The sequence below is a fragment of the Oncorhynchus clarkii genome, chromosome 9 (genome assembly GCF_045791955.1).
Source record: "Oncorhynchus clarkii lewisi isolate Uvic-CL-2024 chromosome 9, UVic_Ocla_1.0, whole genome shotgun sequence".
In the NCBI taxonomy this organism is placed as follows: Eukaryota; Metazoa; Chordata; class Actinopteri; order Salmoniformes; family Salmonidae; genus Oncorhynchus; species Oncorhynchus clarkii.
In genome coordinates this window covers 23,700,101-23,727,122 of record NC_092155.1, presented here as the reverse complement: position 1 = coordinate 23,727,122, position 27,022 = coordinate 23,700,101, and the positions used below count along the sequence as shown (strand labels likewise).

Here is a 27,022-nt window from a genome sequence, read left to right as displayed (position 1 = left end):
TCGCAAGTCTTGCCAATGACCCGATATCCAGTTGGTTAAACATACTCAAACTGTTTGACTGACTGTCCTCATAGTCCAGTTTTCTGTCTTTTATCCACGTAAATGTCCTATTGAAAATGTTACCTACAGTCATGTGGAGTTTGAACCTGGGTATCTTTTGTGGCAAACGGCTGTGTTAGCCTGCTTCAATAAAGTCCTAGGCAATAACTCGGTGAGCTAACACAAGCCTTCAGATCTCAGGCAATGTTACTCATCAAACAACTGTGGTTGGCCAAAACTACCTCAGTTACATAAAGTAAATACACTAACCTTAATAATAGGTGTAGGTGAATAGTTATTGTGAGGCATGTCCTGGGGACTCACCACTGCTTGTCATTCCGTAGGTGGAAGAGGGGGGTCGTGCGTCCCTGGCTGGAGTTTGTGAGGGGGATGAGGTGGTGTCGCTGAATGGAGAACCCTGCGGTGACCTTTCCCTCCCAGAAGCTATTGCTCTCATTGACGCCTGCGTCAACTGCCTGCAATTACTGGTCAAAAGGTAACCCCAAAGGCTGGATTTTTAACTACACCATTAACTACACCATTTTAACTACACCATTAACTACACCATGGTTTCTCAAACCAGGGTCTGCACATAATATCCAGAATTATATACCCCAAAATATACTTAGCCTTTTGATTAGTTTTCTTTTTTGGAAACAATGACTGCCAAGTTAACACCACAACCATGGGGTGCTACAGGTTTATCCAGGCTTATGTCAATGCTCTCATAACTTAATGTTGCATTGGTGTGATAAACTGGGCCATATACTACAGGGCATGGTTCAACACAACACAGCAAGCACTAGTGTATTATTTAAGTGATAATGGCAGAGAAGCCAGTGTTTGGAGGATATATTGGCACGGGTGTTGTTCGGCCCGAGGCTACAGTAAGTTGAGGGCCGGCAAACCATGCCAATATATCCTCCAAACACCGGCTTCAAGAGTATTATCACTTTTATATAATGGGTTACCAACATATTAAAATAACAATTGACATATTTTCATTAAAGACGTTATTCTGATTAATTCATTTATACTATTTCATCCTTCTACAAGATATAGTCCCGACACAAATCTAGGGTTGCTAGTTCTGCATCCAGTCGATCGTTCTAAATGTTCCATTTCCATATTGCCTGGCAAGATTCTTATACCTTGCTTGCTAGCTAGAGAACTACGGCTAATTTAGAGTCACGCCAAAACGTGCAGCCAGAATAACAGCAAAGTAGCTGCATTTGCATTTGTTTAAGCTGTTTTCTAGTGACATTTATTTGGATACATCCATAACAATGAGCCAATGATTTCGCCTGGCATGGAAAATGTGCTCACTCGTCAGGACACTGTTGTTCAGAGGAGCTAGCCAACAACGCAGCTACAGTAACACAATCACTCCAAACTGAAGCTGGAAAGACTGCAAATTAGCTGCATTTCATTTGACCTTTTTAATGATTATTATTTTTTGTATATATCCATAAAAATGATGCCACCTGATTCATGATTTTAACTGGCTGAGAAACGTTGCCTGCCTGTCTCTCGTCCCGACACATTCATTACTATAGGACAGCAGGAGAACGAATTTGAATATTGAAACAATGCTGCAAAAGTCAGAGAGACAGACAGTAAGGTTTATACAAATCTCCGCTCTTGAAAAGTAGATGTTAGTCTAAAATAAATGTGAGTTAATGTCTAGATGCTTTTTATAGTGGAGATCAAGTTGCCTGGCTGGGATGATGAGACAGTGGATTGCATTTTAACGACCACTTGTGGAATAGACACCGGCTGGAATGCGGTTTTAACCAATCAGCATTCAGGATTAGACCCAACCATTGTAAAATTGCATGTACATGGTTGAGTGGCCTGGAACATGGTGGCCGGACGGACAGATAGTGGTTCATTGGTAAGTGCGTTGACCTTTGAGTGTCTTGGCTGCTGACGAACCAGCTGTTGCAGATTTGTGTGCACACTCAACAAGCAGCTTTTAAACAGTTACTCAGTGGGCCTCACACACCATGCGTGTCTGGTGTGCCATCGGATATTTGTGCCGATGCCCATATTTAAGGGAACACATACAGTGAGCTCCAAAAGTATTGGGACAGTGACACATCCAGCACTTTGGATTTGAAATGATACAATGCAGACAAAGTGCAAACTGTCAGCTTTCATTTGAGGGTATTTTCATATCAAGTGAATTGTTTAGAAATGACAGCACTTTTTGTACATAGTCCCCTCACTTTAGGGGGCCAAAAGTATGGGGACATATTCACTTTCACAAGTGTCCAAAACATTATGAACACCTGCTCTTACCATGAAATAGACGGACCAGGTGAATCCAAGTGAAAGCTAGAATCCTTTTTTAAATCCACTACTCGGGTGTGACAGAATCATGGTGTGAGGGTGCTTTGCTGCAGGAAGGACTGGTGCACTTCACAAAATAGATGGCGTGACGAGGAGGGGAAATTATGTGGATGTATTGAAGCAACATCTCAAGACATCAGTCAGGAAGTTAAAGCTTGGTTGCAAATGGGTCTTCCAAATGGACATTGACCCCAAGCATACTTTCAAAGTTGTGGCAAAATGGCTTAAGGACAACAAAGTTAAGGTATTGGAGTGGCCATCACAAAACCCTGACCTAAATCCTATAGAAAATTTGTTGGCAGAACGGTGTCTCCAGTACGCATTCTTAGCCCGGTGCGCTACATCCCAGCTCCCCGCATCTGCCGGGCTAGGGTGAGCATCCAGCCAGAAAGGATTGTACCAGTCCTGCTCTCCAGACCTCCAGTACGTCTCTACGGCCCAGGATATCCTGCGGCGGCTCTGCGCACTGTGTCTCCAGTGCGTCTGCACAGCCCAGTGCGTCCTGTGCCTGCGTCCTGTGCCTGCGCCCCGCACGTGCCGGCCCAAAGTCACCATTCAGCCAGGACGGGTTGTGTAGGCTCTTAGCTCGAGACCTCCAGTGATGATCCATGGCACGAAGCCTCCAGTGATGATCCATGGCAAGAAGCCTCCAGTGAGTAGTCATGGCAGGAAGCCTCTAGTGGTGAGACATGGCACGAAGCCTCCAACAAGGGCCTCCAGTCCGGAGCCTCCAGCGACGCCCTCCAGTCCGGAGCCTCCAGCGACGGCCGTCAGTCCGGAGCCTCCAGCGACGGCCGCCAGTCCGGAGCCTCCAGCGACGGCCTCCAGTCCGGAGCCTCCAGCGACGGCCCCCAGTCCGGAGCCTCCAGCGACGGCCTCCAGTCCGGAGCCTCCAGAGACGGCCTCCAGTCCGGAGCCTCCAGAGACGGACTCCAGTTCGGAGCCTCCAGAGACGACCTCCAGTCCGGGGCCCGCAGCAACGAGGGTGCCCAGTCCGGGGCCCGCAGCAACGAGGGTGCCCAGTCCGGGGCCCGCAGCAACGAGGGTGCCCAGTCCGGGGCCCGCAGCAACGAGGGTGCCCAGTCCGGGGCCCGCAGCAACGAGGGTGCCCAGTCCGGGACCCGCAGCAACGAGGGTGCCCAGTCCGGGCGCGGCGGCGAGGTTCTCCACACCAGAGGCGTCACCAAAGCGGGGTGAGCCAGAGGTGGAGCGGGGTCTGTGTCCCGCACCTGAGCCACCACCGCAGATAGATGCCCACCCAGACCCTCCCCTATAGGTTCAGGCTTTGCGGCCAGCGTCTGCACCTTTGTGGGGGGGTATTGTCATGTCCTGACCCTAGAGAGCCTTTTTATGTCTGTATTTGGTTTGGTCAGGGTGTGATTTGGGGTGGGCATTCTATGTTTTGTTATCTATGATTTTTCTATTTCTTTGTTTTGGCCGGGTATGGTTCTCAATCAGGGACAGCTGTCTATCGTTGTCTCTGATTGAGGACCATACTTAGGTAGCTCTTGGCCCACATGGGTTTTGTGGGTAGTTGTTTCCTGTTTTGTGTCGTTCACTCTCTTTGTTGTTTTTTGTCATTCAGTTTATTTAATTAAATTTGCTATGAACACTTACCATGCAGCGTGTTGGTCCGATGATTCCTATTCCTTATCATCAGACGAAGATGAGAGGCGTTACAGAACTACACACCACAAACAAACCAAGCAGCGTGGAGAAAAGGAGGAATGGACATGGGAGGACATTCTGGACGGGAAGGGATCCTACACATGGGAGGAGATCCTGGCTGGAAGGGATCGCATCCCATGGGAACAGGTGGAGGCAGCCAGGAGAGCGGAGGCAGCAGGAGAAGGGAACCAGCGTTTACGAGGGAACACGGCTGGCGAGGAAGCCCGAGAGGCAGCCCCAATACATTTTTTGGGGGGGACACACTGGGAGTGTGGCAGAGTCAGGTTGGAGACCTGAGCCCACTCCCCGTGCTTAACCGGTTGAGCATGTGACTGATTAGGCCCCATGCTATGGGGTGATGCGCACTGTGTCTCAGCCGAGTATTCACAGGCCGGTGTGCTCGGTGTCAGCGTTCCGCATTTGCCGGGTGGAAGCTGGCATCCAGCCAGAACTGAGCTGCCAGAGCCGCCCGTCTGTCCGGAGATGCCAGAGCCGCCCGTCTGTCCGGAGCTGCCAGAGCCGCCCGTCTGTCCGGAGCTGCCAGAGCCGCCCGTCTGTCCGGAGCTGACAGAGCCGCCCGTCAGTCCGGAGGCGCCAGAGCCACCCATCGCGCCAGAGCCGCCCGTCAGCACGGAGCCACCAGAGCCGCCTTTCACTCCGGAGCCGCCATAGCCGCCCTTCACTCCGAGCCGCCAGAGCCGCTGTGGCACTGTGGCACTGTGATAGAATGGCACTGTGATAGACTGTATCCAATTTGCTGAGTAGAGTGTTGGATGCTTTGAGTAGAGTGTTATCTCAGCTCACTGGTCACCATAGCAGCACCCACCCGTAGCACGTGCTCCAGCAGGTATATTTCACTGGTCACCCCCAAAGCCAATTCCTTCTTTGGCACCTTTGCTTCTAGTTCTCTGCTGCCAATGACTGGAACAAACTGCAAAAATCACTGAAGCTGGAGACTCATATCTCCCTCTCTAATTTTAAGCACCGGCTGTCAGAGCAGCTCACAGATCACTGCACTTGTACATAGCCCATCTGTAAATAGCCCATCCGTAAATAGCCCATCCAACTACCTCATCCCCATACTGTTATTTATTTTATTTATTTTCCTCCTTTGCACCCCAGTATCTCTACTTGCACACTCATCTTCTGCACATCTATCACTCCAGTGTTTAATTGCTAAATTGTAATTATTTTGCCGCTATGGCCTATTTATTGCCTTACCTCCCTTATCCTTCCTCATTTGCACACACTGTATATAGACTCTTTCTATTGTATTATTAACTGTATGTTTGTTTATTCCATGTGTAACTCTGTGTTGTTGTTTGTGTCGCACTGCTTTGCTTTATCTTGGCCAGGTCTCTGTTGTAAATGAGAACTTGTTCTCAACGAGCCTACCTGGTTAAATAAAGGTGAAATAAAAATAAATAAAATAAAATTCAGGGCAGGTGGGGCAGAGCCTGTTTTGTGTATTATTTTGGCATTAGTACGTGCCAATATATCCTCCAAACACCGGCTTCGAGGGCATTATCACTTAATTAAATATGCTTGGTCACATCTCTCACCCCCTTCCCTTTTAGTTGCTAGGTTCTAATTGACTCCAATGCAATAATTGTAGTGACACAACGACATACTGCATTTCTCTATGACGCTGAAAGGGGAAATGAAGTGGGGCCCAATTGAAATGTGATTACCTTCCACTTCAGTGCTTCACTCCAGTCATTTAACATGAGGGACAGAGATTGAGTTTGCGTGATTATGGTGACCACTTGAGGGGCCAGTGGTGAGATGGCTTTAGTTAACACAAACGTCAAGTGCTCTGGTGCGCAGCACAATATTCAACGATATTACATATTGGAAATCCAGGTAATCAAACCATGAGATCAAAAAACATGTTTGTTTTTTTAATGAGATGTTTTATACCAGTCCCCAGATAACCTTTTGCCTGTGTCTTCAAGGGAAAAGGAAACTGAGACATATTATCTATCTATCTATCCCATTTCAAACCAAATGACCATACTCTTATTATGCACAGTCTAAACACTTGTAAATTCAAAGTGATTTTCATTGAACTATTGTATGATGTGTTATGCTCCTAACTCTCCACCCCCCCCCCTGCTCATACAGATGCTGTGCACTAACCCCCGAGGCATTTACTTCAGAGGAGACCTACTTTGGCACAAGGGAGTCCTCTGGTGAGGCTTTGGAAAGCACCAACCTCCGCATCCTGTCCCTTTGCAGGCCCCAACCACCCAGAGAGCTCTACATCGCTGAGTCCCAGGATGAGACCTACTATGGGGAGACGGAGAGTGACACGGAGGCCGCCAGAGGGGCCCATCTGGTCCGTACCCAGCTCTGCGGCCCAGAGTCCCAGTTACTCGGAGGGGGAGGGTACGGAGGTCGAGTAGGACCCCAGGGAGGGGGTTTCTCCCCAGGGGCAATGGTGGAGCTCCAGTTGTCCCTCTCTGAACACACCCTGGAGGATCCTGTCTGCACCTCCCTGGGGAGTGCTCTTGGAATAGAGGGGGAGATCCAGGCAAGAGAGGCCCTCCAGAACAAGGCCCTCCTCCATACCACCACCCACTCGCTCTACGTCTGTGGCCCAGCTAGGGAGCCCCTAAGTCAGCATGGAGTGGTGGAGATCACCCTGCAGCATCCCGCAGCCGGAAGGGGTTCTCCATGTCTGGTAGAGGGGGAGGGTGCCTGTGGGGCCAGTGGAAATGTTGGTGGAGCCCCCAGGGAGGAAGAAGCAGGGCAAAGCCAGGGAGCTCCTGCCTCCTTCACTGTCTCCTTCGGAATTCCCAAAGAGGGTGCCGAGCCGGCAGAGGAGCCAGACTCGGATTCGGAGAAGGACCTTGGGAAACCCAACAAGCACCGGGCCAGGCACGCCAGTGAGTACTCTATGCCTGTTTCCACTGCTACTAGTCCTGCTTTGTGTGTGTATTTACGAGGGTCAAATTACTGTTGTCTTATAGGGTGCACAGACTAATAGCAGACTGACATACTGTAGCACTGCTGTGAACTGCATTTGTCAACTCAACTCTGGGAGGCATGTGTGCATTCCTTAGCCCGGTGCCCTGTTGCACACAAAAATGTGTCCCCAAAAATAGTAGATGCTCGGGAGGGGTTTTGTTTGGACTGAAGCAGAGAGGTCCAGTTCAAGCCTGAATAGTATCCAGTTTGTAGTATCCAAGATCACTGAGGGCAGGATTGTGGCAATATAATGGGTAGAGATAGAGAATGATCATGTTTTTAAAAAACATATAAATGTTTTCCTCTAGCTTAGAATAGTGGCTTGATGAGGATGTCTCTTTCAGGGCGATAAGTGTGACATTTAATTGAATGCCAGCGCATTGATGATGCCTGCAGAAGTGCTCTTTGACGGACACCAGCATGTGCTGCACTAGCCCGTTACCCGATCCTTTAAAACCGTATGTCTTAGCCCGAGCCGTAAAGCGAGCTTCGCTCACTACTCCCAGTCTTCCTCCACCTTGAGGTTAGTCGTACTGAGAGAAATAAAAATGTAAGGATGGGTACTTTTTTAAATCACCGCTTTTTATGTTTGTGTATGTGTGTGTAGGGTTGGTGCTGTGAAAGAGTGTGTGGACATGACTGTCGTCGCCTCGGGTTCAGGTGACAGATCCGAGAGTGGACTTACAGATAAGGAGTGGGAAAGGTGCTTGGGTGCTGGTGAATGCACTCCCGTCCCACAGACTATTTTTAATTCATTTCATCTCTTCTATGCTCTGCCATTGGCTCAAACTATGGGGACCACCCATTTGAATAGGCTTTCACAGCTTTGTTAATATCGTGTATTATCGGGGAACAAACTAGGAGGATATTAGACAGTTGGTCAGAGAATTAGGTAATTGCTTTTTGTGTTGATTTAATAGAGATTTTGGAGATTGAATGATCAAATCTGTGATAAGTATCGGCACTGAGGTAAAGGGCTTTAAAGGACTTTTTGTTGGGCTATAGATAACCAAGTATAAGATCAGGACCAGGAAAATATTGAATGAATGAGTGAATGAATGGATTAGATTTAGCTATTATGTATGTTTATGGAAATGTGTAGGTTATTGTTTGCATTTATGTCATTTGAGGGATTTCTACAAATGTGTTTTGCTTGAAAAAAAGATTCCTGTTTTCAATATAATGGGGTGAATACAATTGTCTGCTATTATAATTAACACTGCTTTTAATGTACTATCTAATAGCATGGTGTGATTTAAGTTTGCAGTTTGTCAGAATTTCTGCTATTTTTCATGTCTGCCATTTAAACAGTGATTGTTTATATGAGTGAAATATCAGTGGAAGTAATTAGTGAGTGGTTGCTTTAATGTATTAAGATATGTTTTCACAATGTCATTAGGGTGGACATGCAGTGTTAAGGTGTATTCAAGATTCTCATAAGACTTTTGAAAATGTGGTTGCATTGCAGGCCTGCTGGTATCTGAAAACAGTGCAACTTGGTGTGGAAAACATTTTCCGATGGATGTTCATCCAAATGGAATGATTTGTGGTCGTCTCAATTAGACCCAAGCTATTAATAACCATTATATGCAGTTCAATTAAATAGGCCACAAGAAGCAACCATTTGAAATATCCCTCGTCTCTCCCTCTACCCTCTCTCTTCCTCCCTCCCTGGCTATCTCTCTCCCTCTCTCTATTTTTCAGGGCTCAGGCGCAGTGAGAGCCTGTCAGACAAGCAGGTGAAGGAGGCCAAGTCTAAATGTAAGCGCATTGCTATTCTTCTGAACGCTGACGCTCCCAACCCCAACAACAAGGGGGTGTTGATGTTCAAGAGGCATCGACAGAGGGCCAAGAAGTACACACTCGTCAGCTACGGCACTGGTGAGAGCGAACCAGAGTACGAGGAAGACGACAGCGAGGAAGACTACGAGGAAAAAGACCCCCGAGCGATCAAATTTACCCTCTTAGCCACCACCAGCGATTCAGAGCTTGACGACGACTTCATTACTAATGCCCATGGTGGAGGCAGAGTGATAACCTGCGACTGGGACACGGGACTACTCAATATCGAGCGCAAGCTCAATTCCGGAGAGGAGATGGAGCAACTGCCCAACACCACGGGCAAGGGGGCCACGATGTTTTCCCAGCGCCGCCAGCGCATGGACGAGATCGCTGCCGAACATGAGGAGATGAGGCGCCAGGGGATTCCTGTGGAGGGAGTGCAGGAGGTGGAGAAGCATGCAGCCTACCAGCAGATGGAGGAGCGCTCGTACATGCAGGCCACCACAGAGAGCCAGGCCTACATGGACCTGAACGTGCACCAGAAGCAGCAGCAACAGTATCAGCAGTTCCAAGAACAGCAGTATTACGAGCAGCAACAGCAGCAGCAGCAGCAATACCAGCAGCAGCAGCAATACCAGCAGCAACAACAGTACGAGCAGCAGCAATACAACCAGCAGAAGCAATACCAGCAGCAACAACAGTACGAGCAGCAGCAGTACCACCAGCAGCAGCAAATTCAACAGTACTCATCTAACATGAATGGCGTCGCCAACCACCAAAGCAATGAAATGCAGAGTTCCATGAGCAATCGAACCCCCCAACCCTTCTCGGTACAAAACCAGGTGCCCGTCCCATTTCTTACCCCAATGAGTGGGAACAACCAAGAAGCGATGAGTCAGGGGGAGCAGATTGCCTCGCGCGACGAGCGCATTTCAACGCCGGCTATTAAGTCTGGGATCTTGCAGGACACAAGGAACAGATTCAAGGGCAAGCCAATGTTCAATTTCAAACAGGCTCCCAAAGTTCCACCCAACCCGGAGCTTATGAATCTCCTCAACAGGAGTGACAAGAAGTTGGATTTCGAGTCAGCTACGGAAGAGGACTACCTTAGCTTGGGGGCTGAGGCTTGCAATTTTCTCCAGTCACCAAGGGTCAAACATAAGACGCCTCCACCAGTCGCTCCCAAGCCCATCATTAATCCCAACTCTCCACCTTGGTCCCCTCAGCCTGAGCTGGCCAACCAGGAGTTGCCACTGCATGCTGAAAATAGTGTCCCCGCACCTGCTACAGCCTCCGAGCCGGAGTCTGCCCCTGCTCCAGAACTGGATCCAACCCCTGTACCGGCCCCAGAACCCTCTCCCCCTCTTGCACCCCAGGAAGTTCCTGCCAACACCCCCTCTCCAGAAAAACACACATGGAGTCCCCCAGGGTCCCAGGCAGAGCAGCAGCCCCAGCAAGCGCCAGCCTGGGGAAGAAATGGACCTTCTCCACCTCAGCCTCATTCACAACCCGAGCCTCAAGTGAGTTCTAAGGCTCCACCACAAACACAGGCACAACAGCAGCCACAACTGCAGCCACCCGTGAGTACTTGGACACCTGCTGAAATGAAGCCCCAAGCTCCAGCTCCAAGTCAGTCCCCACCACAGCTCCCTTGGGTGACTCCCCAACCTCCTCCTCCTCAGCCTCAAGCTCAGCCTCAGCCACCAATTAATTATTGGGCTGCCCAGCCCCAATGGGCTCAACCTCAAGAGCAAGCACAGGTCCAACCACCATGGGTTCAGCCTCAAGAACAAGTACAGCAACAGCCCCAGTCACCTTGGGCTCAGCCTCAAGAACAAGTTCAGCAACAGCCCCAGCCACCATGGACTCAGCCTCAAGAACAAGCACAGGCCCAGCCACCATGGGTTCAGCCTCAAGAACAAGTACAGCAACAGCCCCAGCCACCTTGGGCTCAGCCTCAAGAACAAGTTCAGCAACAGCCCCAGCCACCATGGACTCAGCCTCAAGAACAAGCACAGGCCCAGCCACCATGGGTTCAGCCTCAAGAACAAGTACAGCAACAGCCCCAGCCACCTTGGGCTCAGCCTCAAGAACAAGTTCAGCAACAGCCCCAGCCACCATGGGCTCAGCCTCAAGAACAAGTTCAGCAACAGCCCCAGCCACCTTGGGTTCAGCCTCAAGAACATGTACAGCAACAGCCCCAGCCACCATGGAGTCAACAACCTCAGCCTCCACAACAGGCTTGGCCCCAGGCCCAGGCCCAGGCCCAGCCTCAGCCACCTTGGGTGTCATCACCTCAGCCTCCAATGAATGCATGGACACCACCACAGAGCCAGGCCCAGCCACCACCGCCACCTTGGGCCCAATCAGCCCAACCCCAACCTACAGCTCAGCCCCAACCCCATATGAATACATGGTCCCAAGCACCTGCTCAGGCTCAAGCACCTGCTCAGGCTCAGGCTCAAGCACAGCTACCCATTAATGCCTGGACCCCAGATCAGAATCAGGTCCAGCCACAGTCACATTGGGCCCAAACAACTCCAACCCAATCCCCATCCCAGCAATGCTGGCAACAGCCACCTCCACAGCAGACACCCCCACAGCCACCTATGAATGCATGGGCCCCGGCTCAGGCACAGCCTCAGACACACACAAGTACCTGGGCCCCACAACCACAGCAAGCCCCAGTAAATACCCAGACCCCGATGGACAGAGTGGCTCAACCTTCTCCGAAACCTGGGAATGCGCCACAAAATGCTCCCCGTTCTATTCCTCCACCTCGCCCACAGCGAATGAATTCTTACACGCTTGGAGAAAGGTCATCGTCACCCCTCATCAATCCAATGGCCAGCGTGTTGGTACCAGTGCGAGGCATGGGCTCAGCTTTGTCGATGCCGGCTGTTACAGGGAAAGGAGCTGATTTGTTCGCCAAGAGGCAGTCTCGTATGGAGAAGTATGTAGTGGATTCGGACACTGTGCTGGCAGCCACTGCACAGGCAGCCCAGCAAGCCCAGGCCGCCACTGCGCAGGAAAACAAGGCAAGGTCCACATCGCCCTCTCCCTCCGTACCTCATTCGTGGAAATATTCACCCAATTGCAGAGCTCCCCCTACATCAAATTACAACCCCATACAGTCCCCGTCCTACCCACCAGGGGCGATTAAGCAACCCCCTCCATCTAGCCCTGCAGCCAAAGCCAAGAAAGGGAAAGGCAAACCTGCCTGCAAACCCCTTGCTGTTATAGATGTCATGAAACATCAGCCGTATCAGCTCAATGCCTCCCTTTTTACATATGGCCCAGCAGTGGAGGCTGCCGAGGCTGCCAAGGCCGCTGCACCAAAGCCTGCCCCAGCCCCTGCCCCAGTCCCTCCAAACCAAAACCAAAACCAACCAATCAGTTATGAGCAACTTTCCCCTGTCCAGCCGGCTGGACCAATGAATTCTGCCTATCCACAGCAGTCCCAGCAGCCCTATGGGATGCCCCCTCAACCACACATGCACGATAGTCCCTACCACCAAGTCCCACTTAATGCTTACCAGCCACCTAATAACCCCTACCAGCAAGCTCCTGCTGGCCCTTACCAACAACCATATAATCCCCTTTACCAACAAGCCCCTCCAGCCCCTTATCTACCCCAGCACCATCCCCAGCCCCAAGCTCCAAACTCTTCCTACCAACCGACCCCCCAAGGTCCATATCAGCCAGCCCATAGCCCCCCTTACCAAGCAGCACCCCAAGCCCCCTACCAGCCACTACCCCCCAGTACCTATGTGGTCCCCAGCTTTCCGATAGCGGCAAAGCCTGAGTCCATCTCTGGGGGCAGCACCGCTCCAAAAAGAGTTCAGCCCAGGTATGGAAGCCAGCACCTGTGGAGAAAGAGTGAATTTGATAGGATGACTAAGTGATATTTGCTTGAAACAACATAAGATCTAGTTAAAATAGACATTCATACAAATGCAATATATTCATAGAAGGCTTTTAAGATGGCTTTTCTAAATATTTTACAGCCAACATATTTTTTTAAATGATGTCACAATATGACACATTTTAGAATGTCAAATATCATAAAGTTCGGATGTAGTTTTCCACCAGCTAAGCAAAGCTTTTCAAAATGTGTTTCTTAGCATTAATGCAATGCAAAACACATTGAACATGAAGTATATGATATTGGGATAGCTTATTACTTACCCGAGCCAACAAAAATGATAAAATGTAGATTTTCAGGAAAGCCATGAAATGCATTCAATGGACTTATGGTGTGAATCAGTGTTGATTCATCGGAGTCTGTGAGCAGGCATTGACAGAATGTGAACAGGTGAGTGTTTATTGCTGAGGAAAAAAATGGAAATGAGAGTAGATTGAAAGGTGATTTAAGAAAATGTTGGTGATGAGTACTAAGGAGGTGCCTGAGCGAGTGCTAATTTTGAGAATCTCTTCTGCAATATCAACAGTGTATTTGTTAGCTGTTAAGATGTGCAATAATGGTTTGTCAAAATTGACCTTGATGACAAAGAGAAGACTAAATGATTAGTAGTGACTAAAGAGGTTTAAAACATGGTAAGGGAGACCAGGACTGGTCAGTTGAAATATATTTAGAGACAAGTTTGAGAACTGTCTGACTTTATTTGACATATTCTCCTGAGACCCAGATTTAGATCATTTATACATTTTTTATTAAGTTTATTAAGTTTTTGGGGTGAAGAAAAAAAACATGTCAAAGGATGTTCACTGTAGTGGCCATTAGGACTGGGTTGATAGTAAATATGAAAACATATGAACAATTACAGTAAGTGGGGGTAGTAGGTAAAGAACATTGTTTAGCTCTTATTTAATGGCACATATGATTACATTGCTCTAAAACTCACCAAACTATTCCTGAGATATTTACCTATTAGAAACCATTTGAATATCAAACTCACAAAAATGATAATTATACAATTACAGACACTTACTATGAAATGTGCTAATTGTGATGGTAGGCATTTTGGAGAACCATAAAGAAAAAAATGATCAAGGTGACACCCCCACACATGTTATCATTGGAAAGCCCAGAATGTCCTCTCAAAGGTACAACAGGATCTACCACAGTGGCATGTATGGCCTAAGAGATACGGACCAAAAACGAATGTCCATTAGAGAGGACGAAAATTAATTCCTGGATCTTAGGAGGATATGTATGTTTTGTATGTATAGTGAAATTATTTCGATTTGGTGGATATAATGCTCATATGCTTTAATGAATAGGAAACCTGCCGAAATAATGTTCACAGAAAAATATTCATAAATTACATTGCAAAAAGTTAATGTATTGTATTTTATGGAAGTATATAGGTAACTGCCAAAATAAAGTAAACTAGGGATAGAAAGTATATTGAAAGCATGTGCTTCCACACAGGTGTCGTTCCTAAGTTCATTAAGAAATGTTCATCTCATCATGCATAAGGTCATGTATAAAAATGCCCAGTTGCCCATTATTTTGGCTACCATGGCTAGAAGAGATCTTAGTGACTTTGAAAGAGGGGTCTGAAAGGAGCATGGGGGGTTTAAAGGGTGTGTGTGTGTGTGTGTGTGTGTGTGTGTGTGTGTGTGTGTGTGTGTGTGTGTGTGTGTGTGTGTGTGTGTGTGTGTCTGGCCCCCCCTCTCTGAGAGGTGGAATGTACTTGGACGAATGTAGGATGTAGATCGTGTACAATTTCCTTCAGCGTCTTCCAAAGACCCTACTTGAATGGTTTGGTTTTATTTTAAACTTTTTACCAGCTGTTGCGTCATGTTAGGTTCCTACATTTAAACTGTCCCAATGTCACAGATGATATGTTTGTGTGTAGTGAGAGCTGTTGGTTTGGGAGGGTTAGTCGGCTTGTATTTCACCTACACGAATGGCAGTCACGCACTGCCTCTCTAGCTTTGGCCTACAAATGATTGTCTTTTCTCACTTTTCTGATTTCAGCTTTGCATCCTTTTTCTATGTTTCTGTCCACCTGCTCTTTGATTTTACATAATGCCAAAAACAAACATCATTAAAGGGATATTTAAATAAGCACAATTACAGAAAATAGGTGAGCTAGGATGAAACCACCCTGAAATGTAAAAAGGTATCATTTCGTATAGGGCTGCTTCCTTTCGTTCTTCAAGTTGTTTCTTTTTCATTTTATTTTGTGTGTTTCTTCTCCATAGTGCACTTTCTGTAAGATTCACATCGGTGCAATTAAAATGTATTTCATCCTTCTGTTTGCGTTTCCTTGGTTGGTCTCTTCTGCATGCATTGTTTATATCCCGTTCTGTTTGTTACTCTTTACTTTTCCTCTATAACTTCCTTATGCTTGGCACAACATTGTCCCCACCTTGTCACCACTTCACCCTATTTTCTGTACAAAACAAATGACCACACCCACACAATTAAAATATGTATTCATTGTTTTGTTACTTCTTTACTCAAATGTGACAACGAATGGATTGTAGGTTTAGATTTACAAAACTGCAACACATCTTGGACTATTTTCAGTCATAGCAAAATACAAATCATACTTTCAATAATCACAGCCGAAGGGACTTTGAGAACATAGAGACAACTAGAACAGAGGAGAAGAAACTTGTGCAGGTAATCCATGTCACCTTCTAAACAACTGACATGTTTATTTGCATAGCCAACATGATTTTGTACTGTCAGAGTGGATATAGCTACCACTGTTACCACTAGGTTTTATTATTGTAAATTCAATGGATAGCCAACCACTTTCCAATAATAGCTCTCTGCTCGCCTTCTATAAAAGCCTTGTAACCAGCCAGCTGCCCCTGCTTAGAAATCGGATATGTTCCTCACCCAAACTCCAAAGTTATCTAGAATGCTAGGAAAGTGCTCAAAAGGCACATTCCCATCCCTGAACGCATGGTCACTGATTCTGCATCAAGGGTATTTCGATCTTTGACGACCTCATCGAATTGGAGCTTGGAGTGACCTCTTTGGATAAGATTGGAGGATGAGCAAGCTGTGACCTAAGTGTTTACCCGTCAGTCTTGCATCATCACGTCGTTTTGGGATCCATGTTAGAGGGGTTGTCAAGGGGATGTCATCTGTTTAGAGGGAGTCTTAATATCAATCGGTGCCCAGAGCAGGCTGCAGGAACAGGCTATATCGGGTGGAAATTTGATCCCTACTTGAATGACCTGACTAGAAGAGTCCTGTCCTGGCCTGTTGGCTACACCTGCTTCTTAATCTCATGTAGATTTATGTATTTTATGCATGCTAAGGAATACTTATTTAGATGGATGGCAGCTAGTCTAACAGTTAAGAGTGTTGGTTGAAAAGTTGCTGGTTCGAATCCCAGTGACGACTAGGTGAACAATCTGTCGTTGTGCCCTTGAGCAAGGCACTTAACCACAATTGCTTCTGTAAATCGCTCTGGATAAGACGGTCTGCTAGATGACTAGACTTGAAATGTAAAATGTGTTCTACTTGCTTGTCCATTTTAATTACTGTATAGACAGACCTCTGTATGAGTTACGGGAAAGTCGCAATCAAGACTAAAACTGGCTGGCTTATAGCTAGGGAATGGGAGAGTTCTAGAATGAACAGAAATGCATTTGTTGATGCACAACGTGTTTCCTGGTAGATTAAATGAGACAAGACCCCAAAATGTGTATGTTGTTCACACATTATGTCTTTGCCAACAAATGCCCTCATCTCAGTATTTTTCATCTGAGGTAGTCAACAGGTAGTAACAGACAGCGCTTGCTTATAAACCAGTGACGTAGGAGCCAAGTGGAAAACATAGAAAATATCAAATCCATTTGTAGCACTATCACGACAGACCAGGAAACTCTCTCTCCAATGGCCCCAGTTGCCATGACATCATCAAATTCCTAACGGTGACACGCAATGCTAACTGGACTTCCCAATGGTGTGGTAGAGCCAGACTCAATGGTGCCCATCTAAGTTTGACCTTCCATCCCCTACCGTCACCCCCTCCAACCCAAGGCAGACACCCAAGCGCCCCTGGCTGTGGCTGGGAATCAGTGATTAGTTCATGCCCCCCCCCACCACACACACACATTCGGCAAATGTGACAAATACAATTTGATTTGATTTATTCATATCCTATCCACATTTAACAACCGTCATTCTGTTCATATACAGTTTTGATACATTATGAATAAGTAAACTTAAGCTATGGGTTAGCAATGGAAAACAGATAGAAAAGTTAAATAGAACACGCCACAACAGTGGGATATTTCTTTTTCCCTTTTTCCAATCATTTTCAAAATCTCTCAATCTCCTACTGGATCATTCCGTGTCATTTCAGCAAGCCATGACACCCACCATCTCGGATTGTTCTGAAATCGTTTCTGTAGTTAGAAACAGATAAGATAGGCATTCCGGAAACCATATTTTGTTGAAATATAATTGATCTCTGAGACATTAAGCTAACTGATTGCACCCAAATTGGCAATTTCAATTTATAGGACTCATGTAATATTCAATAACTATAGTACCTAACATCCAATTTGGACCCAACAAAAATTCTAACAATAACCACATTTCTATCCACTGTTTTTATGCGAGTCATACCGTATAAAAACAATCAACAGCTGTGATGGAGATCATTTGTTAATTCGACATGGTGGGATCTTTTTTGTGTCGTTATAATTAATTATGCGAGAAATGGCAGTGGAAATGCCTTTATGTGCAAATATTGACATACACTGAACCAAAATATAAACGCAACATGTAAAGTGTTGGTCCCATGTTTCACGAGCTGAAAGAAAACATCCCAGAAATGTTCTATATCCACAAAAAATGTATTGATCTCAGATTTTGTGCACAAATTTGTTTACATCCCTGTTCGTGAGCATTTCTCCTTTGCCAAGATAATCCATCTACCTGACAGGTGTGGCATATCAAGAAGCTGATTAAACAGCATAATCATTACACAGGTGCACCTTTTTCCGTGACAATAAAGGGCCACTCTTTAATTTTTTTAAATGTTTATTTAACTAGGCAAGTCAGTTAAGAACAAATTCGTATTTACAATGGCGGCCTACTGGGGAACAGTGGGTTAACTGCCTTGTTGTCACATGTGCTCCCTCTCTGGCCTCTAGGTCACCAGGCTGCTAGTTATGGCGCACACCTGTCACCCTTGTTACGCCCGTCATCCAACTCACCTGGATTCCATCACCTCCCTGCTTCCATTCCCTATATTTGTCACTCATTACACAGGTTCCTTCCCCAGATGTTATTGTTTCTGTTCCTGTGTTATGTCTGTGTGTTGTTCGTGTTTCTTATTTTGTGTTGTGTTTATTAAAACACTCCCTCCCTGAACTTGCTTCCTGACTCTCAGCGCGCTACTTTACCTTGTCAGCTCAGGGATTCGATCTAGCAATGTTTCGGTTACTGGCCCAATGCTCTAACCACTAGGCTACCTGCTGCCCCTAATGTGCAGTTTTGTCACACAACACAATGCCACAGATGTATCAAGCTTTGGGGGAGTGTGCAATTGGCATGCTGAGCTGTTGCCAGAGAATTAAATGTTTATTTCTTTACCATTTATTCGCCTCCAATGTCATTTTAGAGAATTTGGCAGTATGGGCAGGAATAAGCTACGGACAATGAACACAATTGCATTTTATCGATGGCAATTTGATTGAACAAAAACACTGTGACGAGATTCTGAGGGCCATTTTTGTTCAGTATAATAACCATCATATCAAAGTTAACTTGGAGTCGTGATGAAATGGTGTGTGGTCCTCCCACTACCACTCAGGAAACCATGCACTTTACTAGGCTACAGATGAAATAACTTATGATGAACTTCACAGGGTGGTGAAGTGCACGGTGATCTTGATGCTCCTTTCCAATAAATATAGAAAGTAAGATTCTGGTGACACGATGATCGATGATTGACTGCTGTTTGACAAATAAGAATCTATAATAATCTCATCCTGTAGACTAGCCTACCCACATTGTATCTGCGAATTGTTGGTTAGAGCTCATGTGCCAAGACCAGAGTAGGCACATTTGCTATTTAATGCAACAGTTTTTCTGGAAAAACTATCGGGGGAGTTGAAAATGCTTTGGAAACACACTGAATTTTTTATTTTTTTTCAGTACATGAAAACTTAAGCAAAAAAGTACATTGTGTGCACTATGTCATCAGGCACTGATTTTTTATCCACAACAAGTCCGTTTGGTGGAAACACCACTGGTGGGAAAATGCTCATATTTGCTTTATGCGGATTTTAGAAAATTCACATAAAAATCTGTTGCCAATTGGATGGAAACCTAGCTATTGAGTAAGACATGAGGAATCCAATTGGATGGAAACCTAGCTATTGAGTAAGACATGAGGAATCCAAAGAAGTGGGCAAAAGCCATACACGGATCCCCACACCAATCCAACCCAAACAACGAGTATATAGTATCGATTCTCTATGTTTGAAAGGTAGTATGGAGCTGCAGCTTGGAGTATTGTTTCTATCAAATCAAATCAAATTCTATTTGTCACATGTGCCGAATACAACAGGTGTACCCCTTACCGTAATCTTGCAGAGTTACTACACCACAAGAGTTGCATTTGGCGAAAGGCTTGGCACAAGCCTACTCAAGCTGACTGGCTATCGTTCAGGCAAATTAGAAATAAGTGCACTCATGCTATCCGGAAGGACAAAGTTAGTTACTTTAAGGAGCAGTTCTCTCTCTATGGGTCTAACTCCAAGAAATTCTGGAAAACAGTTAAAAACCTGGAGAATAAACCTTCCTCCTCACAGCTGCCCATGTCCCTTAATGATGATGATGTGGTTGTTACTGACAAGAAGTACATGGCTGAGCTCTTTAATCACCACTTTATTAAGTCAGGATTCCTATTTGACTCAGCCATGCCTCCTTTCCCGTCCACCATTTCCTCTCTCCCACCCCTTCTAATCCGACCATCCCCGATGCTTCTCCCTCCTTTTCCCCTGTCTCGCTACAAAGTTTCGACCTGCAGGCAGTCCGGGGTGCTAAAGGAGCTCCTTAAACTTGACCCCAAAAAAACATCTGGATCAGATGGTTTAGATCCTTTCTTATTTAAGGTTGCTGCCCCTTTAATTGCCAAGCCTATCTCTGACCTTTATAACCTGTCTCTCCTCTCTGGGAAGGTTCCATTGCTTGGAAGGCAGCCACAGTTCGTCCTTTATTTAAAAGGGGAGATCAAGCTGATCCTAACTGTATTAGGCCTATTTCTATTTTGCCCTGTTTATCAAAAGTGTTGGAAAAACTTGTCAATAATCAACTGACTGGCTTTCTTGATGTCTATAGTATTCTCTCGGGTATGGACACATCACTGCACTCTATACTCCTCTGTAAACTGGTCATCTTCTGTATACCCGTTGCAAGACCCACTGGTTTTTGCTTATTTCTAAAACCCTCTTAGGCCTCACTCCCCCCCCCATCTGAGATATCTACTGCAGCCCTCATCCTCCACATTCAACACCCGTTCTGCGAGTCACATTCTGTTAAAGGTCACCAAAGCACACACATCCCTGGGTCGCTCCTCTTTTCAGTTCGCTGCAGCTAGCAACTGGAACGAGCTGCAACAAACACTCAAACTGGACAGTTTTATCTGAATCATCTTCATTCATTCTTAATCACGGACACTCTTACTGACAGTTGTGTATGCTTTGTGTGATGTATTGTTGTCTCTACCTTCTTGACCTTTGTGCTGTTGACTGTGCCCAATAATGTTTGCACCATGTTTTGTGCTGCTGCCGTGTTGTGTTCGTACCATGTTGTTGTTATGTTGTGTTGCTACCATGCTGTGTTGTCATGTGTTGCTGCCTTGCTTTGTTGTTGTCTTAGGTCTCTCTTTATGTAGTGTTGTTTTGCCTCTCCTGCTGTGATGTGTGTTTTGTCCTATATTTATATTGTTTTTATTCGTTTATTTTAATCCCAGGCCCTCGTCCCCACAGGAGGCCTTTTGCCTTTTGGTAGGCCGTCATTGTGAATAAGAATTTGTTCTTAACTGACTTGCCTAGTAAAATAAAGGTTAAATAGAATGAATAAATAAAAACCGTGAAAAGCTTACTTACAAGCCCTTAACCAACAATGCAGTTCAAGAAATAGAGTTAAGACAATATTAGCTAAATAAACTATGTAAATAGTCCAGGTGGCCATTTGATTTGATTTTTGGGGCCTTTTTTGGGGCCTTCCTTCCTTCTGAGCAATATATTGTCAGTAAATTTGGTGAGTTTTTTTTACCTGTTCAGAGAAATGAGGGTTTATGAAATTAGGGTTTATGTCCTACCCTATATCCTGATATATATCCTATATCCTGATATCCTGATATTGCCAGGTTCTGACCACTACATGGTGCTGTTCCTGCTATTAGGTGATTTTTAAAGAACCCCCCCTCCCCCTATTGTTAAAGGGTTAGTTCACTCAAATCACAAAACACATATTGGTTACCCGTTAACCAGTCGATGGAAAAAGTATGACAGCAACCCATGCTTTGGTTTTGTTTACTTGGCCACTGTTTAAAAAGCAAACTTTTCAGCATTTGTGGGACAAATCCAACTCAAGTCAATAGTACCTATATTAGCCCTTTCACACTTCATTTTCAAATCATCTATAAGTAACATCATTGAGTTACACAATACATTTGTTGATACAGGAAGTGTGAAAATATAGGTACAATTGAGTTGCATTGGATTTGTGACAAAACCAAAGCATGGGTTGCTGTCATACCTGGTCCATTGACTGCTTACAAGAAAACTAATATGTAATTTGGGTGAACTATAAAAAATAATCACCTAATTTCAGGATCAACACCATCTAGTGGTCAGTACCTGGTAATATCAGTATGAGACATAAACCCAACAACTTCAATTACTAATTTCTCTGAACAGTGGGAAAAATCATTACAAAATTACAAAAGTCAGCCACACCAATGTGTCGGAGGAAACACCGTCCAGCTGGCAACCGAAGTCAGCTTGCTGGCGCCTGGTCCTCCACAAGGAGTGCGATGGGACAAGGAAATTCCGTCCGGCCAAACCCTCCCGAACCCAGACGACACTGGGCCAATTGTGCACTACCTTATGGATCTCCCGGTCACAGCTGGCTGTGACACAGCCTGGGATTGAACCCGGTTCTGGAGTGACACCCCAAGCACTGCAATGCCTTAGACCGCTGTGCCACTCGGGAGGCCGTACAAATCCTCTTTAACATCATTCTTAGAATTAAAAATGAGCTTACATTGTCTACTAATCTAGTTAAGCCCATTCATATGTGTCCCAGTCCAAATAATGACAGTTGGATCACAAAGACAGCTGGATCTTGGATTCCTCTTACAGCTTACAGGATATCTTGACTAAACAAGTTATTCTTGAATTTCGCCCTAAAATTATTCACATTTTGCTGCAATTGACTTCACTCTCTTGCTGTCCTATGAGTCACAAGTTTCTATAGGAGCTGATCTTATTGGCTGTTTTTACACATATTCACCAGATGGCAGCACACTCCCATCTGAGCGGTTTAAATTACAGGAAGACTGTTTGGATCATACAAGAGACGCTGCCAGCATTGCCCACTCGACACATTTCCTCCGCCTGTGCAGGCATTCTAATAGGGACTTAAAAGGACCCTGGTCTTTGATACAACGAGAGGCACAAGATAACAGCCATTGGGGAGATTTGCTGACTCATTGAGATACCTTAAAAGTGAAGCATGTAATCCACAAAGCCAGTCAGTTCCAATTTAAATAAGCTAAATGTGACTTTCAATGGAAACACATACTCATAAGCCAATTGTTCTGAGAAATCCAAAGACCGTCTAGGTGTTGGAATTGAGACAATAGAAAATGGTGAAGTAGCCTCCTTGAGTAGTCGTCCTCTTTCTTCTTTTAGAACATTGCAGCATGAATCTTAACTCCTAAAAGATTCTGGTTACCACAATACTCCTCATATGATGTAAGACTAATGCTGTGTTATTTCCATTTACTCAAGAGAACACAAACAAATGATTTATAACATAACTAATGGGGGTTCTAAACATCTAATTGCTTTAGTTAGGTTCTCGATTTAATAATAATAATATACCACATCAAAAATATTACTTGAAAGATGACCTAACATAAGTTTTATAGTTACACGTTATTGTGCTGCATGAGATTGAAGAGCATACTGGAGATTATATGTGGATTTTAAATGCTCAAAGGAAGCTCTCAAAATTCGTCGAAGACATTTTCAAAGTTAAACTCTGCTATTTGCTAGTAGACAGACTACTACTGTCTAGCAGACTGCTATTTGCTAGTAGACAGAATATCAAAATCTGCCTCTGTCTGAAGTAAACATGTCTGAATGTCCCTTTTCCAGGAGTTTGGCCGGAGCTACAATCTGTCCCCACCCGCCGCCAAAGCACCATCGCTGGGCCTCCGGTCATCGTCTGGATCCCCCTTTCCCTCATACAAACCCCTGGTACAGGCCTCGTTTGCTCAGGCCCCCACGGGGAGGCAGACGTCATGGCTGGACAGGAGTCACAAGCCTCCTTCCCCCTGGGAGGCCGCAGCTCACCACCCCATGGGCCTGGTTGACGAGGCCTTCGCCTTTCAGAACCTCCAGCAGGCCATCGCCTTCAACGTTCGCTCGGCTGCACAGCGCAAGCTCCTCCCTGAGCCCCCTGCCGAGTGGAAGGCTAGGGTGTCTGACGACCCTCCCAGGAAGACTGAGGCATGGAACCCGAACCAAAGATGGAACAAGAGACAGAGCTGGGGTCAGAGCCAGGGTCAGAGCCAGGGTCAGAGCCAGGGTCAGAACCAGGATCAGAGTCGGGGTTACAGCAGAGTTATGCCTCCGTTCCTGTCCCCGACCAAGAGCATAGCCTCGGCCCCCGCTGGTCCGACTGGCTACAGGTCCCTGCCCAGACAGTGGCAGCCACAGAGGTCCCTGACGGAGACCAACATCGGGCCCTCTGGGGCTATTCATGGGTACGGAAGGCCCCTCGGGGGCCAGCAGCAGCCGAGCTACAGATCTGTGTACCACACTAACTGGAGCTGGAGACGCTAGAGGCAGACAAACATGATGGTTACTTCATAACAAGACCAAAAAGTAACTCCAGGATATTCAGATGAAGCTGGTAATTGTGGCCACATATATCACCATTAAATAAAACTTGGGACAATGGGATAACACATTGATTGAGGAGAGTGAGGGGCTAGCTATTATGTTTGTGATGTGTATAGGAGAGAGTTTAAGAGGGAGGTCTGTTTTAGATCTGCTTATTCGGTTTCACTGAGAATACTGCTAGGAGTATACAGATGATGACATTCCCGCACCAGAATTTAGTTGAGAGAGACAGACTGTTGCATTGCATTCAAGTACGCATAAATGCCAGACAGATTAAGCCAGTAAATGTTTTGGTATTGGGGACACTGTCAAGGATGGTTCTATTTTAGCAAATGGGCCACTATTGAGTTTAACTTGATCAAGTTTTCATTGGACAAAAATCAATGAGTGATTGACGGTGCAATTCCACCCTTCTTTTTGCTTCAGAGGCTTTCATTTCGTCCAACACTGTGAGGCGATAGTGGCATTCTAAGTAAGTGAAACCAATAGTATTTCTTAAGAGGACGTAATGGGCATAAAGTATGTTGTAAGGCAGAATGTGTAATTGGCATGTATAAAAATGAAAGGATAGGAGTAATGAATGGACAGGTACACTGAACAAAATATAAACGCAACATGTAAAGTGTTGGTTCCATGTTTAATGAGCTGAAATAAAAGATCCCAGAAATATTCCATATGCACAAAAATATTATTTCTCTCAAATTTTAGTGAGCATTTCTCCTTTGCCAAGATAATCCGTCCACCTGACAGGTGTGGCATATCAAGAAGCTGATTAAACAGCATGATTATTACACAGGTGCATCTTGTGCTGGGGACAATAAAAGGCCACTCGAAAATGTGCAAATGGTGGTCACGCCATTTTCTGATCCACGCCCCTACCTTTTTTTAAGGTACTGTGTCAGTGGCCAACAGATGAATATTTGTATTCCCAGTCATGTGAAATCAATAGATTAGGGCCTAATGAATTTATTTAAATTGACTGATTCCTTATATGAACTGTTACTCAGTAAAATCTTTGAAATTGTTGCATGTTGCGTTTGTATTTTTGAAAAGTATATATTTGTGTCAAAGACCTTGAATGCTGTGGGAGGTATACCTGCTATGTTTGCTGTGCATCATACAGATCACCCACTCTCACCAATGAACACAACACAAGGCAAGTGTGAAATTGCGGTGCAGTACAATAATGTGCGTCGACAAGCTAAAACCTAGTACGATAGCGTTAGTTGATAGGACACTAAAGCTGTGAGAAACACACAGCAAAACACAGGTGCTACGATAGTGGTTGGTGGCGTTAGACACAAAAGGGTCAGGTTTGATGGTTTTATGATGTTGAAGTTCAACTGTGGATGTATTTACAATGCATCCTGATTTTTGTGGTGTTTGTGTACTCGCATGTCTTGTCAAACGAAATGTGTCAATGTGATGCTGGGAAATGCTTAGGGAGTCAATTAAAGCCAAGAAAACCATTTTACATCCAGAGCAAGGAGCTATGGACACAGGGCTGAATACTGATCTGGGATATAAATCACATCTCAAACATCCGCATAAATCATAAATATTTAGGTAAGTCCTTTAGAAGACTTTACATAAATATATCAAGGCCAAGATTTCAACACTTACTGCATAGTGAGAAGAAATACTGCTGATGCATTATGGGTCTAAACCAGGCTTAAAACTTGGGAAATTGATAAATCTATAACTCAGCAAGTTGGGAAGACAGGTTATTAAGTAAGCTCTCCACTTAGAGAGATCAATTCATTATTTTCTCTGGCTGCCTTTTATGTACTACATGAACATGTGGCAGAGAACAAGGATTGTGTCCCAAATGGCACCCTATTCCCTATATAGTGCACTACATTTGACCAGGGTAGATCGGGGGCTCTGGTTAAAAGTTGTGAACTATATAGGAAATGAAGGGGAGAGCATCATGCTCTCTAATTTATCTAACAGGACATTCTTTCTCCTGCAAGATATTTATCCAAGTGATTACACTGTGGGCACCTGGAAAAAATAATCTCCAGGTATGTAACAGTGTTAACACCAGGCACATTAGAGAGAATAGAGTGAGGGATGGAAATTATGTTCTTGGACTTTGATATTTGCTGTTGTCCATGGCTGGTGAGAAATAGGCTTCGAGCAAATAGATAATAAAGTAGAAAATGAATGATTGTATGTTAATTATTTGGTCATGGATGTGTATGAAGTTGAAATTGTGAGATACATCACATGCGTTTGTCTGTGTTACTTATTTCTTTCATCACTTTTCATAGCAGGCCTACCAACTGTATGTGTGAATGCGATGGATCAAATTCTGAATGTTCATGTATCATCTCTTATTATTGCAAGATTTGAAATTCTTGTCTCACAGAGTGAACACTAATATCTCTCTATCATGTGATTTTAGATGCCCACTGTATTTGTGGCATCAGCAATGATATGTTTGAGTGATAGTGATGTATTCATGGTTTTTCTTTTTTGTTTATTTTACACAAACACTTTCTGTCCAAACAATTAGCTAATGTTTGTTTGAACTGTATAATTCCGAAGTTCAGTGTTATTTTCGTTGATTTTGATTTCTTCATTGGATTTCAGTAGGCTACTATTCTGAGCTGTATGAGGCATTTTGGAAAATAAAAAAGCATTGGCCTACTGACTAAGTATTTGTATTGTTGTGTTGTACCTCAGATGTGAGAAAATCATAGCATGCATATATAGTTTGGCGGCCAACATCAATTTTCTATTGATGTTGGGTACTTTGCCATGTATTTGTACTCTTTATGTGGACCCCAGGAAGAGTAGTTGCTGCATGTGAAGTACCCAATGGGGATCCTAAAAAACTGAACTAAACTACGGCAACTTGAGTTAGGAAGGACGCTCGTATCTTTATAGTGACTGGGTGTATTGATACACCATTCAAAGTGTAACTAATAACTTCACCATACTCAAAGGGATAGAAAACCTCCCTGGTCTTTGTGGTTGAATCTGTGGTTGAAATTCAAAGCTCAACTGAGGGACATTACAGATAATTGTATGTGTGGGGTACTTACAGTGGGGCAAAAAAGTATATAGTCAGCCACCAATTGTGCAAGTTCTCCCACTTAAAAAGATGAGAGAGGCC

At 45.1% G+C, this 27,022-nt stretch overlaps 2 protein-coding genes across 3 annotated transcripts in view; both read left to right on the top strand.

Annotated features, from left to right (window-relative positions):
• LOC139416101 (synaptopodin-2-like) overlaps nt 1–15,037 on the top strand; it is a 57,735-nt gene extending 42,698 nt beyond the window's left edge. Inside the window, exons 2-5 of one of the 2 annotated variants that reach the window (XM_071164385.1) lie at nt 384–535; nt 6,184–6,947; nt 8,734–10,755; nt 10,801–15,037. In XM_071164385.1, coding sequence (XP_071020486.1) covers nt 384–535; nt 6,184–6,947; nt 8,734–10,755; nt 10,801–12,716 — 4,854 coding nt within the window. In that variant the 3' untranslated portion in view covers nt 12,717–15,037. Of the gene's footprint in view, nt 1–383; nt 536–6,183; nt 6,948–8,733 lie in introns of both variants that reach the window. The other variant, XM_071164384.1, reaches the window with a different exon arrangement.
• An 8,099-nt stretch (nt 15,038–23,136) lies between these two features.
• LOC139417512 (synaptopodin-2-like) lies at nt 23,137–26,551 on the top strand. The gene has a single exon (XM_071166775.1). It carries the CDS (start codon nt 23,137–23,139, stop codon nt 23,839–23,841), a length of 705 nt encoding a protein of 234 aa, XP_071022876.1. The 3' UTR covers nt 23,842–26,551.
• The last annotated feature ends 471 nt before the right edge of the window (nt 26,552–27,022 follow it).